Genomic DNA, 15,237 nt, shown 5'->3' on the forward strand with positions numbered 1-15,237 from the left:
TTAAAACAAATGAAGTTCAAGTTAAATAGATTTTTGTTGTTGTTGTTGTTCTTCCAGATTAATATATTTTGGTGGTTATGGATGTAGGAAACACAATGAACTGAGTGATTGTTTTGATGTTCATGATGCATTTTGGGTAAGATTTTTTACTGTTTAAAATAAATAATGCCTTCTGATTGTTGAAAAGTTTTATTAAACACATGACTATTATTAAAGGAACCACAGCTACTAAAACAAGGGGACAGATTCAGTCCTGGAGTAAGTAGAGTTAACTCCATTGAAAGAGAGATCTCAGGATAGTATGGTGTATATATTGGGTTTAAAAACACCTAGACAGGGTATACACAATAGAAGCTGATGTCTTTCTTCTGTGTAGCAGGTAGAGTGGGCAATATTGTGAGGGTGAATGGGGTACAGTGGAGGTCCTCTTCAGGGGAGTGATGGACAGTGATTTAAGTTAATGGAACTGTACCTGTTTGCACCAGGATTGAATTTAGGAAAACTCTGGGCTATACTCCATTTTTTTTTTTTAAACTAGGGTGTGAAATTCTGGCCTCATGGAAGTGGATGTCAAATTTCCCATTGTCTTTGATGGGGCTAGGATTTCACCATGAGATGATTATTTAGAGATACTTCATAATGAAAATGTTTTGGCATATTAATATTGATTTACTTTTGTTTGAATATTTTTCTCTCTTCAGAGGAATCCTCTCATATTAGTGGAGCAAAGTTTCCAATATCTGTTATTATGGAGCTATAATAATGACTCCATAGGTGAGCAAAATGGAGCATAAAATGGAAAGTAGACTGTAAAATGCTTTCCATTTTACGCTCAATTTTGCTCACCTCAAGAAACTTCCACAAAAGGTCCCTTTGGCTTTTTATATATATATATATATATATATATATATATATAGGTCATTGGAGATTTTTAAACAATGTGTGAGGTTAATGATACAAGCTGTTTTAAATTTATGGATAATTGAAAAAAGTGGTTTTTCACTTTTTGAAAACTTTTCTAATTTTTATTGTTATGTGTGCATAAATTCAAACTAGATTTACCATAGTTCCACATCTACAGATTACAATAATCTCAGCAGACATATAAAATAATCATGTTGTAGTGCAGCCATTTGATATTAGATTGTTCTTTCATTAGTTTGTTTCTGTTAGATTGCATCAACAGTAATACAGAACTGAATCTTGAAAAATTAATTGTGATTTCAATTTATAATTTATTGGGAGTACCCAAGCCTGGACTCCCCTAGATAAAGTAAAAGCAAAGTGTTGTTAAAGTAGAAAAAGTGAAATAGCTCTATTCCAATTAGATGCTTCCACTTACAGAAAATTCTAGTATTGAGCTCTTTGAAGTAATGGCAGGGAATTTATAGCCTCACAGCTTTATCTGTCCATAAATACCTTCCCTTAATTTATTATCCAAAGTAAATACCTTTACCATAAGATGCCTGGAACAAAGTACCACTTAGATTCCCATAGTGAATTGTTACAATCAGGGCCATGCCTATGAGAGTGCGGGGCCTGGGTCATAGGTGCCGAATTTCTAATCTGCCAGGGGGTGCTCCCCCCAGGCCCCGCCCCCACTCCACCCCTTCCCCCAAGGCTCCGCCCCCGCCCTGTTTCTTCCCACCTGTGCCCCACCTCGCCTCTTCCTCACCCAGTTCCACCTCCTCCCCTGAGTACGCTGCGCCCTCACTCCTCTCCCCTACCTCCGAGCGCCTCCTGACACCATGAAACATCTGATCCACAGTAAGTGCTGAGAGGGAGGGGGAGGCACTGATCAGCGGGGCCCGCCAGCGGACTGGAGGTGCTGGGGGGAGGTTCTAGTAGGGGGGCTGCCGGTGGCTGCCGCGCTCCTCCTCGCCCCCCCCGCTCGCCCGCTGCTCTCCTCCTCGCCGTCCGCCTGCCGTTCACCTCCTCACCCGCCTCCTGCCTCACCTCCTTGCCCACCTCTTCATGATTTTATCGAAGCTCAGGGCCCCCCAAAACACAGGGTCCAGGGCAGTCGACCCAATTCACCGTACCTGAGGGATGGCTCTGGTTACAATATTCATAATTAGAAAATGACATAAGTCTGTTTAATCATTATGCATGTTCAACTGTTGTTGCCATTAACGAGAATTAGATACATCAAGGAGAGAACAGACCCCTTTCATCAAATGTTAGTATTAATCTATCAGAAAAATGTCTTACTAATGAATAAAAACTTTTGTTTATACAAAGCATATCCTACTAAACGTTTGAAGGCAATATTTTCTAAAGTGCCTAAATGTTAGGAGCTTACACCCCATTCTCAAAAGAACAGAATTATCCAATACACAGATGAACATGATTTGTTGGGGAAGAGGCAATGTAGTTTTTGTAAAGGGAAATCATGCCTCACCAGTGTACTAGAATTCTCTGAGGGGGTCGACAATGGTGATTCAGTGAATATAGTGTACTTAGATTTTGAGAACCTGTGACCCTCACCAAAGGCTCTTAAGTAAAGTAAGATGCCATGGGATAAGAAGGCAGGTCTTCTCATGGATCAATGACTGGTTAAAAGATAGGAAACAAAGGGTAGGAATAAATGGGTCAGTTTTCAGAATGGACAGAGGTAAATAGTGGTGTCCCCCAGTGGTCTGTACTGGGACCAGTACTATTAAACATATTCATAAATTATCTGGAAAAAGGGATAAACAGTGAAAATTTGCAGATGACACAGAACTACTCAAAATAGTTAAGTCTCAAGCAGACTGTGAAGAGCTCCAAAAGGATCTCACAAAACTGGGTGACTGGGCAACAAAATAGCAGATGAAATTCAGTGTTGATAGATGCAAAGTAATGCACATTGGAAAAGATAATCCCAACTATACATATAAAATGATGGGGTCTAAATTAGCTGTTACCACTCAAGAAAGAGATCTTGGAGTCATTGTGGATACTTCTCTGAAAACATCCACTTAATGTGCAGCGGCAGTCAAAAAAAAAAGCGACCAAAATGTTGGGAATCATTAAGAAAGGGATAGATATATTTTCTGTCTTATTGCCTCTATATAAATCCATGGTACGCCCACATCTTGAATACTTCATGCAGATCTGGTTTCCCCATCTCAAAAATATATATTGGAATTTTGAAAAGGTTCAGAAAAGGGCAATAAAAATGATTAGGGTTATGGAACAGCTTCCATATATAGAGAGAGAATAATAAGACTGGGACTTTTCAGCTTGAAAAAGAGATGACTAAGTGGGGATATGATAGAGGTCTATAAAATCATGACTGATGTGGAGAAAGTAAATAAGGAAGTGTTATTTACTCCCTGGGGGTTACCAAATTAAACTAATAGGCAGCAGGTTTAAAACAAACAAAAGGAAGTATTTCTTCACACAATGCACTGTCAACCTGTGGAACTCTTTTCCAGATGTTGTGAAGGCCAGAACTATAACAGGGTTCAAAAAAGAACTAGATACATTCATGGAGGATAGGTCCATCAATGGTTATTAGCCAGGTTGGTCAGGGATGGTGTCCCTAGCCTCTGTTTGCCAGAAGCTGGGAATGGGCGACTGGAGATGGATCACTCGATGATGACCTATTACGTTCGTTCCCTCTGAAGCTCCTGGCATTGGTGACTGTCAGAAGACAGGATACTGGACTAGATGGACCTTTGGTTTGACCCAGTATGGCCATTTTTAAAAGTGCCTTTGGCACAAGGGAGCCTAAATCTCATTGACATTCAATGAGACTTAGGCACCTAAATGTTTGTCACTTTTGAAAATTTTACCCCATGTGTATTTTTAAAATAAAAATTAGTGCATGCCTGTACTTACTCTGATTAAATACAGAAAATAATTTATCACTTTTATGCCTAATTCTTTTTGATAAAACGAAAGGATTATGAGATGAAGTAAATGAAAAAATATAATTTTAGATATTTCACTCTTCTTTTTAGGAAGGGCAGATATTTTGGGGATGGCATAACGATGTTCATGCTTTTGATACAAACACACAAACTTGGTTTCAACCAACAATTAGAGTGAGTATTTTTTAAAACTTTAATCATTCTGTATATTTTTGTAACTCCACCACATATTGAATAATAACTGTACTCTAGAGACTGATGTCAGGGAGAACTATTTTGAACATGTTTGGCATTTCTCAGGCTCATAACACGAGTTCATTTTTATGTTCTCCCTATCTCATAACACAAGAGAAAGGGAACATTAAATGAAACTAAAAAGTGGCAAATTCAAAACCGTTTTTCCACACAAGAAGTAATTAGACTGGAAGTAATCATGGAGCAGGTCCTCAAGGAATCAATTCTGAAGCACTTAGAGGAGAGGAAAGTGATCAGGAACAGTAAGCATGAATTCACCAAGGGCAAGTCATGCCTGACTAACCTGGTTGCCTTCTATGAGGAGATAACTGGGTCTGTGGATGAGGGGAAAGCAGTGGATGTGTTATTCCTTGACTTTAGCAAAGCTTTTGATATGGTCTCCCATAGTATTCTTGCCAGCAAGTTAAAGAAGTATGGGCTGGATGATTGGACTATAAGGTGGATTGAAAGCTGGCTAGATCGTCGGGCTCAACGGGTAGTGATCAATGGCTTCCTGTCTAGTTGGCAGCTGGTTTCAAGTGGAGTGACCCAAGGGTTGGTCTTGGGGCCAGTTTTGTTCAACATCTTCATTAATGATCTGGAGGATGGCGTGGACTGCACTCCCAGCAAGTTTGCAGATGACACTAAACTTGGAGGAGTTGTAGATACGCTGGAGGGTAAGGATAGGATACAGAGGGACCTAGACAAATTAGAGGACTGGGCCAAAAGAAACCTGATGAGGTTCAACAAAGACAAGTGCAGAGTCCTGCACTTAGGATGGGAGAATCCCATTCACTGTTACAGACTAGGGACCGAATGGCTAGGAAGCAGTTCTTCAGAAAAGGACCTAGGGGTTACAGTGGACGAGAAGCTGGATATGAGTCAACAGTGTGCCCTTGTTGCCAAGAAGGCTAATGGCATTTTGGGCTGTATAAGTAGGGGCATTGCCAGCAGATCGAGGGATGTGATCATTCCCCTTTATTCGACATTGGTGAGGCCTCATCTGGAGTACTGTATCCAGTTTTGGGCCCCACACTACAAGAAGGATGTGGAAAAATTGGAAAGAGTCCAGCGGAGGGCAACAAAAATGATTAGGGGGTTGGAGCACATGACTTATGAGGAGAGGCTGAGGGAACTGGGATTATTTAGTCTGCAGAAGAGAAGAATGAGGGGGGATTTGATAGCTGCTTTCAACTACCTGAAAGGGGGTTCGAAAGAGGATGGATCTAGACTGTTCTCAATGGTACCTGATAACAGAACAAGGAGGAATGGTCTCAAGTTGCAGTGGGGGAGGTTTAGATTGGATATTAGGAAAAACTTTTTCACTCAGAGAGTGGTGAAGCACTGGAATGGGTTACCTAGGGAGGTGGTGGAATCTCCTTCCTTAGAGGTTTTTAAGGTCAGGCTTGACAAAGCCCTGGCTGGGATGATTTAGTTGGGAATTGGTCCTGCTTTGAGCAGGGAGTTGGACTAGATGACCTCCTGAGGTCCCTTCCAACCCTGATATTCTATGATTCTATGATTAATTGCTACTGGATGTTGTTGATGCCAAGAACGTAGTAAAATTCAAAGAGGGACTGGATAACAAGAATATCCAGAGTTACAGTAGTTAATACTGACAAAAAGAGTATTGGAAGGGAGATGAACCCTGAAATGAGGGTTTAAGCCAATCTAACTATCAAGGATTAGGATCACCACATATCTACCTACCTGCATTTTCCTCTGAGTCATCTGATGTTGGAAACAGGGTGCTGGACAAGATGGACCACAAGCATGATCCATTATGGCCATTCCTATGATCTTGCAATCAGATCCCCGTTAATGGACTCCTGAACTCATGTTGCATTCCATTGACTTCAGTGGGGGATCCAGCAGGCACAGGTTCCATCCATGCAGATCCAATTGCAAAATTGGGTTTCTAGTCATTACTGTGCAGATGCAGTTGCTGTGTTTCATAACTCTGTTGCGTCAAGGGTTTAATGCTGAGAAAGACTACCATTTATTTTAACAGTGTGAACAGGTGCAGTAACTGATGTCTTGCATATAAGAAATTCTTTTATATTAATATTGTTTCAATGATGGCATATATTCTCAGTGAGCTCTCAATAAAACTGTAGTGCAAACATTTTTATATATTATTATTATAGCATAATGTAAAGCCTCATAAAATTCTGGTAAGATTACACAGACTCCATTAAGATCTCAGTGGAAGAATTATAACATAATAAGATTGTTTGACACTTTCATGTTTCTTTTATGTGACTTCCTATGATTCTATAAAATTCTTAAACCAAACATCAAGTGAAAAGTTCCATTAAAAGCTAAGGCCCCAGTCTTGCAATCCCTATTTTTAGTTTACATAGGGAAAATTCCTGCTGGCATCAAGTGATTGGATACTACATACAAAGTTTAAGAGTTTGATTTTTGTAAAGCAGTGAAATTTATGAATGAAGTGTATTATATAAGAGCTAGGTATTCATTATTATTATTTCTCAATATTACATCATGGGGATATTTTTTTTCAAACAAATAACCTACACAACATACAAGATCTTTAAGCATAAGAAGGGGACGCTACTGTCTAAAATTTATCCCCAGGAGTTACCATAAATCAGGCCTGCACAGCATGCGGCCCGCGGAGCCTCACTGTGCGGCCCACGGGGGGATTCTAAATCCCCTGCACACGGCGCTCTGCGGGCAGCCCAGAGCCCTTTGAATCCCAGCTGTGGCGGGGAGTCAGAGGGCTCTGGGCTGCCCGCAGGGGCAGGGAGCCCAGAGCCCTTTAAATCCCATCCGCGGACGGTAATCAAAGGGCTCTGGGCTACCTGCAGCGGCAGGGAGCCCAGAGCCCTTTAAATCCCATCCGCGGCCGGGAATCAAATGGCTCTGGTCTGCCCGCAGAGATTCCCAGCCGCGGCTGGGATTTAAAGGGCTCAGAGCTCCCCGCGGCTTCAGGCACCCCAGAGCCCTTTGAATCCCGGCTGCGGCTCCGGTGGCGGGGCCGTGGCTGGGATTTAAAGAGCTCAGGGCTCCTCGTAGCGACCGGCAGCCCAGAGCCCTTTGAATCCCTGCCCGCGGCCGCTGATTGCCCCCTCCCTGGAGCCCTGCCCCCCAGGACCCCCACCCCCTATCTAAGCACCGCTGCTCCTTGTCCCCCAATTGCCCTCTCCCGAGACCCTTGCCCCTAACTGCCCCTTGAGACCCCAGACCCTATTTAAGCTTCCCTTCTCCTGGTCCCCAACTGCCCCTCCTGAGACCCCCACCTTTCCCCAGGACCCCACCCCCTACCTGTCCCCTGATAAACCCCTGGGACTCCCATGCCTATCCAACTGCTGCCTGTCCCCTGACTGCCCCCCCCGAACCTCCGCCCCATCCAACCCCCCTGCTCCCTGTCCCTTGACTGCCCCGGAACCCCTACCCCTTCTCCAACCCCAGCCCCCTTACCGTGCCACTCAGACCAGCGTGTCTGGCTCCACGCAGCTCCAGACATGCTGCTGCCATGCTCCCCTGTGGAGCACAAGCCCCCCCCACACACCCCCAGCACCTGCCTTCCATAGTTGAACACCTCAAAACTCAGGAGTGCTCAAGCTCAGTTTCGGCAGCTGTTACTTCATTTCTCCCAAATCAAATATACTGATCCATTGTAACTTGCTGTAGAAAAAGTAGGATAAAATTGAGCAAGAAATGCTTATTAGGACTGGAATTGTTATTTTCAACAGCCATTGCCTTTTTGTTTGTTTAAAAGGAAGCCAGTGATATTGCATTGGCAAATTCCCCATAAAAAGAAATAATGGAACAAAAGAATAATAAAGGCACCTCAACTTTTCCTCATTTATGGAGGACAGTCTTATAATATGCATCCAGATATCCTCCAGTCACGCAAGCTGAAAATTGTTCCACTTTACTGCAGCTCTGTAACCATATGGGAACCAATCCTGTCTGTTTTGTGCACATCCAAAATTCCTGCTGAATGACCTGCCCTGGAAGCGAGTTACCAGTGACCCAGAGCTGGGGCAGCAGGAGGTGTGGGGGGGCACTGGTGGAGGGGAGCCCAGGGCTGGGGCAGCAGCAGGGTGGAGGGAGGGCACTGGTGGGGAAGCCCAGTGCTGGGGTGGCAGGGGGTGTGTGTGGGTGGGTGGGGGGAGAGCCCAGGACTGGGGCAGCAGGGAGGTGCAGGGGGGAGCCCAGGGCTGGGACAGGGGGCAGCCAATTTTTTTTGCTTGGGGCAGCAAAAAACCTAGAGCTGGCCCTGCCGGGTTCCCCCAGCCGCCAGAGCCCCGGGCCCTTTAATTTGCCCCTGAGGGCTCCGAGCCACCTCTTCAGCCCCTGGTTGATTTAAAATAAAGTATCATCTCCCCATCCCCAACCTTCCTTTTTGGCCCACAGCTGTTTTGGTGGGGCGGCGCTGGGGAAGGAGGGTTTGTTTCCACAGGGCAGGGCGGCCCTGGGGCGGGGTGTTTCTGCGGGGCCTGGAGGTTTCGGCCCTCGGCTGTTTTCTTTGGAGTAATGTGGCCCTCGTCGCTTTACGAGTTGTGCAGGCCTGCCATAAATCCTGATCATGAACCGACTCCATAGGTTTGAGTAGTCAAAGTTTTGTTAAACCCTCTACAAAATTCCTGCATTTTAAGTGCTACTGCTTCCCCCCACCCTCACAGGTGACCACATGTGGTTTGCGCCTCTGAAAAACAGGCCCTAGAGGACTCTTCCACCAGTATTACTGTAGTTTTACATTGATGAAGCTCTAGAAATCAGTGGAGCTCACTGGTGTAAAACTGGAATTAAGCATTGGTAAATCAGGTGCTGAGAGAATAAATTGAACACCAAAATGCATGGGAATTTAGTTAAGGCTGAACTGTACTATACCATGTGTCATCTAATGCTTTGGGAGTTTTGGGTGTTCCCTCAAATTGTTTTGCACATTTGCAATTTTGCCTTCATAGTGGAAGATATGGGGTACATTTCAACTTTACCATTGCATTTCATGTTTTATTGACTTGCAGTTAGACATTTACTGACACTGTATAGATTAATGTTCTAAAAAATCTTGTATTGGTACTTTCAGGGTGGAGTTCCACCTCAGCCTCGAGCAGCTCATACATGTGCTTTGCTGGGAAATAAGGGTTACATCTTTGGAGGACGAGTGCTGGTTAGTAGTTATTTAATGAATATTTTATTGGCAACAATATTTTTTGCTAATTACAGTACTTACTGAAAGCAATTTATTTATGCAGTACCAATAGAGCCCAAAATGTCTTTGCTCCTAACCCATATGTTCAGGGAGAGAAGTCCCAAGATGTCTTTTTAGCTCCTTGTGCACCTGCAAATAGGCTATGGACAATCTGCTTCTTCTATGCAACCCTAAGGGTTGAAGCACAAATTGCCCAAAAAAGAGCAGGCAAGTGGTAGGCCCTGGTCATACAACACTCCACACTGGTCTACAAAGATGGCTGGCCATAGAGCGGGGCACACCCAGAGAAGCATGTAGTATACTTTTAGGGCAGTGTGACTGTTAGGTCTGCACTACTTCCTGCTTAGAGTTGTGGCTAAATGCCATAATTTAGCCCTAAATTATGTTCATTTCTGTTTCAATGGAGTCTTTTGTCTTTAGCTCATAAAGTATTTTTTCTGTGTTTTGCATATTTATTAGTAAATTCAAAGAAGAATCCAACCAAAGAGCTTTTTGTACATATGTATTGAAACAGTATAACAGAGCTAGAGCTAAAACACCACATGGCAATTAGCCAAACTAAATATTTTTAAAAGTCTCAAATTCAAGCAATAATGTTACTTTCAGCAGTAAGATAAGTGTCACATATTGGGAGAATAACTCAGTCCATTGACGTGCAAATGGTATTGATCACATCTTCAGATGAATCCAGGACACAAGGCATATCAAAGTTAATGACAAAAATATGTATTTGTTGTCTTATAAGGATAGATAAGGTATCCATAAAATGGTCATAAACCCAATAAAATTGGCAAGCTGTGTGTAAGCTCCATTAGCTTTGCTTTTAAAGAAGTTCTGCTAAAGTATGATTTACGGTAGGTAAGCTTCAAGTAAGTGGCAGAATGTTTATTTGTATTCTGTGCTAAACACACCTTGAAGGGCTTATATGATCAAACCACTTATTTTTTCTATTTCAGTGGATGAAATAATAGCAAGTGGTACATTTTTAATTTAGTGGTTTTGATGTTTTTATGTGCTGTCTCATCTAAACAAAGAAGAAATATAGGATATTACCAATCGTTCCCCTTTCTTCTCTCTCTCTCTCTCCCCCCAATATAATGCATTCCAGGACATTCCAGAGAGCAGGAGTCAGCAAGTGCCATATTTTTAAAGGTATTTAGGCACCTTAAATCTGGGCCTAAATAGGTAGTAAATCAATAGATCTGGCCAAAATGAGAAAAAAAAAAGTAAAATTAAATTATATGCAGAATGCTACCTATATTGTAACACTTACTGCAGCTATTATGGATAATACTTAAATAATTTTTTAAATAATGAACTTAAAACACTACTCAAAGAAGTAGGAAACTGGCCCCATCTTGCTATTATCATAAAACTTTCTAGGAAGGAGGCAAGTGTCAGTAGTTTATTTTCAAATAGACTCTTTTTACAAAAGATAAATGCTGCTTCTTCAAGTAGTATCTCATATGGGTGCTCCACTTTAGGTGAGTCTACATCCCTGTGCCTGTGATCAGAGATTTTTGGTAGCTGTGCCTGTTTGGACTGCACATGCCGCATTTCGTGCTGCTTTTGGTGGCTATATAGCACCATGTGGCCAAACTGCCTTCAGTTCCTTCTTTCTCTACTGCCCTTGGCCTGAGACAGTTCTCAGCAGAGCCTATTTAGTGTTGTTCTTTAGTGTTGTTATTGTTGTAGTGATAGAGTTTGTTAGAACTATGCTCTTCCCTCATTTATTTCTTGTTTTAAAAAAAAAATTCTGCTAAGAATCTGTTATCTGTAGAGTAGTGTAGTTTTCTCCGCAGTGCTCCTTCCCATTAGCGAAAGATACCGGGAAAGAGGGACATGCCCAGATGCTCCAAATTCAGACAGTGTCTCTCTTGCCGGGAGGCTGTCCCCATCAGTGATGGGTGCTCTTGATGCATCCGCTGTCTAGGAGAGGCACACACACCACAAAAGTATATACATTGCCTCAACCTCAAGGTATGCAGCAGAAAAGTCAAAGTGTTCAAGTTAAAATTTACCATGATGGAGAGCTCGCTGCATCCAGCTTCTAATCCGGGCCCAGAGACTCCCTCTGAGCACTGGTCCCGGTTGACCCCAACGACAGGTTCAGAGAAACATTCCCTGCTTCCCTTACAGAGGAAACTGCTGCAATCCTTGCAAAAGGCCACCAAGAAGAGGACAACAACCTCTTCTACCAGGGAACTTGCTAAAAAGAAAAGATCCCCAGCATGCTTGATGACATCAGTACTGGCCAGAGCAAGGTTGAACACCTTTGAGTCGGTGGGATCCTCAGGTATCGCTGGTACCATTAAAGCCAAGGACCCTAAGAGGGTGGGCTCAGAAAGGAGTGGCAGAGATAAGCCTAGCTCTTCCATGCCGGTATTGACTGAGCCACTCAGACATGCAGCACCAAGCAGATTGGCACCACAACAATTTACCAATCCCTCAGCGGAGCACAGAGCCCCATTGGCACTGACAACCACTTCAACTAGAGTGGTACAACTGCTGATGTCTCCCTGTGGTACCACAAGAATTCTGTTTTCAGAAGGACTTTATAGCCAATTAGTTCATTTTATCATTCATTTATTGTGTGATGTTATGATTAACATGCTATGTCATATATAATCATTGTATTCTCAATAGATTTAAATTGTAGGATTATAGAAATATAAGATTGATTGGTAGCCAGAAGGGATAAGTATATAATATGTATCTGAGTAACTAGGGCTGAAACACAAGGCGCACAGGCTGAGGCCTGTAGGATTTTAGCTTAGCCATACTAGACCATAGGCTTAAGAAAGGCTTAACATAAATAAGTGACAAAAGAACGACCCAATGCTACAAGATTACAGGAAAAGATCAGTGGCGTAGCCAGGTTTTCAGTATAGGGGGAGCAAAAAACATAAAAAGGTGCCCCCCCTTGGCTCCTCCTCTGGCTACACCCCCAGACCAGATTCCCCCCCACACACACACACTCACCTTCCCTCCTGCGCTGCCGCCTGTCCCCAGCTCCTGTCCCAGCGCTCGGCTGCACGGGGCAGCAGCCCGGCGCGGAAGCGGCGCCTGCCGGCCGGCACTGACAGCCACATGGCCGGAGAAGCCGTGGGGCGGCAGGCACCTCTTCTGCGCCAGGCTGCTGCTGCCGCCCCGCGGTCCTCCAGCCGTGTGACTGGCAGCGCCGACCAGCAGGCACCGCTTCCGCGCCGGGCTGCCGCCCCGCGGCTCCTCCAGCTGTGTGGTTGGCAGTGCCGGCCGGCAGGCGCCACTTCCGCACCGGGCTGCTGCTGCCACCCCGTGGCTCCTCCAGCCCTGCGGCTGGTAGCGCCGGCTGGCAGGCACCACTTCCGCACCTGCTGGCCTGAGAGGAAGCAGCTGCTTCCACTGAACCCCGCCAGCTACGCTACTGGAAAAGATATGTGTATGGATGGTATTGCAAAAAAGTAACAATAAGAGTAATTTTTTGCTTACAAGATACCTGGTAGTCACATTTTTCTAACACGTGCCCTAATTGCAGGGTGCACTATATCCATAAATGCTAATGAGATATAGTCAGAATCACATTATAAAAAGAGGGTGCCCAAATTGGGAAAGTTGAGTTCCTTATGGGAAAACTCTAGCAGGAACCATCCTTCTACTGATAATCAATTGGCAAGGCAGCCACCAGAGCTTAAGAATATCGTTAAGGATGTATATTTGTAACTTGTGCATAGGTCTTTATAGGATTTCTATATGCTTGGATAATCATAACTTTAATAAAACTTGAAACACAGACTAAACCTTGTACTTGTAAATGTATGAGTGTCACTATCCTTGGTCTTTATGTGTTCCTAGAGACTTAAAGTCCAAAACAAGTAGCAGAGGTGACTTTCACTCTGAGCTTGAAACTGTAGCCACCAGAGCAGAATCCAGGGTGGTGTAATACCACATTACAAAATTCACTTGAAATAAAATAAAATAAAAGGCTACAACTTATTGGTATCTGAAATACCCGAATCTCCTCGGTACCGATATTGCTCTGGTACACATCGCATCCCCAGTGAGCTCGGCACTGTCACATTCAATACCACCATCCAGATCTTCTCCCTTATCTAGTGAGGAGGACGATGATGAGGAAAAGGACATTTACTTCTTTCTCATCAATACTCCTCTTCCCACCTCAGACAACTGCTAGACCAGACCCATTGGTAAAGACCAGATTTCAGCCTGAGGGTTATGTACATAGATGGTACAGACATACATGGATGCCACACATGCCATTCTGACAACAATGGCCTTATTGGGATCCATGGGTTACATACAGGCAACCTCAGGAGAAGACTTTTGAGGACCAGGGGGAGAGGATCGATCAGGAAGCCATCCGACCAATCAGCCTTGTCCGGGAGAAATACTATCATGCCTTCTCCACCAACAGCCAATGATTTTAATTAATTCCAAGAACTATTTGAGAGAATTGCAGACTCACTACACATATCTTTGGAAGAAGTTATAGAGTCTCAACATAAGTTACTGGATATACTCCAAACATCAACCTCATCAAAAATTGCACTCCCCATAAATGAGGCTCTGATGGACCCAGTTAAGGCTGTCTAGCAGACATCTGCCATAGTACCACCCACCTGCAAAAGAACAGACAAAAAGTATTATGTCTCCTCTAAGGAAACGGAGTTTCTATTTTCACATCCCTCTCCAAATTAGTTGGTGGTCAAGGCAGTGAATGAGTGGAGCAGGCAACATCCATACTAGAAGTACCCCGTATGATAAAGATTGGAAACGGTTAGACCATTTTGGGTACAAGGCCTACTTATCAGCGACTCTGCAATTTTAAATTGCCAATTATGAAGCACTGATGGCCAAATTCAGTTACACCAACTATTCAAATATGACTCAATAAATTTAGTTATCTTTGAGAAGGGGTGGAGGGGACAACAATTCTAGGCAATTATCTTGAAGGTCACCTTCTGGCTAGGATGGCCTTACAAGCTTCCTTAGACACAGCCGACAGAGCTTCCCAATAGATGTCTCCAGTTGTAGTTATGTGAAGGCTGTCATGGCTTCACTTCTCAGGATTTCCTGAAGAGATACAATCTATGGCTGAAGATCTTCCCTTTGAAGAATCGAAACCATGGACAAGATGGATGGATCCCTTCATTCCTTAAAGGATTCAGTCTTTACGTAGCTACACGCCTGCGCAAAAGAGAAGCCCAAATAAATACCATTCTGCACAGTGATAGAGACCTGCTCCATACATTCCTCCGCAGAGACCATATGATTTGCAAAGATAGAGGGTTACGAAATGTAGGCCACCTCCATCTCATCTCCACTGCTTTCCCCAGTCCCATCTGCTGCAACCACCATCAGTTTGGAGACTGCCTGACCCCGTTCTACCCCATATGGCAGAGTATCACCTCAGATAAGTGTATGTTAGAAATTATCAACACCAGGTACTCAGTTAAATTTATTTCCTTCCCTCCTTCCCACCATCTCTCCCCATCCTACTTCAGGGACCTTTCTCATTAGAACCTTTTATGGAAGGAAATAAACCACCTCCTGCACTTGGGTGCTGTTGAACCTGTTCTGATACAACACAGAGGGATAGGCTTTTATTCCAACTACTTCCTATCCCGAGAAAGAACGGTCAGTGGAGACCCATTCTAGATTTGAGAAACTCATCAAAGTACATCAATTCAGGATGGTCACATTAGCAACAATAATCCTAGCACTGGAACGGGATTGGTTTTTAACCCTCAACCTCCAATATGCGTATTTCCACATCACCATACATCCATCAAACAGGAGATTCCTCAGATTTGTTCTGGAGCAGGATCACTACCAGTACAAGGTACTTCTGTTTGGCCTTTATGTGGCACCCAGAGTGTTCTCCGTGCACTTCTGCAAACAGGGAATTATGATATTCCCATACTTGAATGTTTTGTTTATTCAAAGCCCCCTCTTGAG

General features: G+C 43.7%; 1 protein-coding gene and 1 long non-coding RNA gene across 10 annotated transcripts in view; one reads left to right on the top strand and one right to left on the bottom strand.

Moving 5' to 3' along the window:
* Positions 1 to 15,237, top strand: part of KLHDC1 (kelch domain containing 1) — a 71,008-nt gene that overhangs the window by 18,800 nt on the left and 36,971 nt on the right. For 6 of the 7 annotated variants that reach the window (XR_005597640.1, XR_005597641.1, XM_039535000.1 and 3 more), the window contains exons 5-7: positions 58 to 136; positions 3,948 to 4,031; positions 9,154 to 9,237. Coding sequence is in view for 5 of the 7 variants with exons in the window: in XM_039535000.1 (XP_039390934.1) it covers positions 58 to 136; positions 3,948 to 4,031; positions 9,154 to 9,237 (247 nt within the window). In the remaining 2 variants the exon portion in view is untranslated. Of the gene's footprint in view, positions 1 to 57; positions 137 to 3,947; positions 4,032 to 9,153; positions 9,238 to 11,418; positions 12,240 to 15,237 lie in introns of those variants that run through there. The other variant, XM_039534998.1, reaches the window with a different exon arrangement.
* Positions 11,042 to 15,237, bottom strand: part of LOC120403650 — a 48,990-nt gene continuing 44,794 nt past the window's right edge. For 2 of the 3 annotated variants that reach the window (XR_005597644.1, XR_005597642.1), the window contains 2 exons: positions 14,238 to 14,466; positions 12,768 to 13,898 (listed from right to left, as the gene is read on the bottom strand). This is a non-coding gene — a long non-coding RNA (uncharacterized LOC120403650). Of the gene's footprint in view, positions 11,209 to 12,767; positions 13,899 to 14,237; positions 14,467 to 15,237 lie in introns of those variants that run through there. The other variant, XR_005597643.1, reaches the window with a different exon arrangement.

This window comes from Mauremys reevesii, linkage group 4 (assembly GCF_016161935.1).
Source record: "Mauremys reevesii isolate NIE-2019 linkage group 4, ASM1616193v1, whole genome shotgun sequence".
NCBI lineage: Eukaryota > Metazoa > Chordata > Testudines > Geoemydidae > Mauremys > Mauremys reevesii.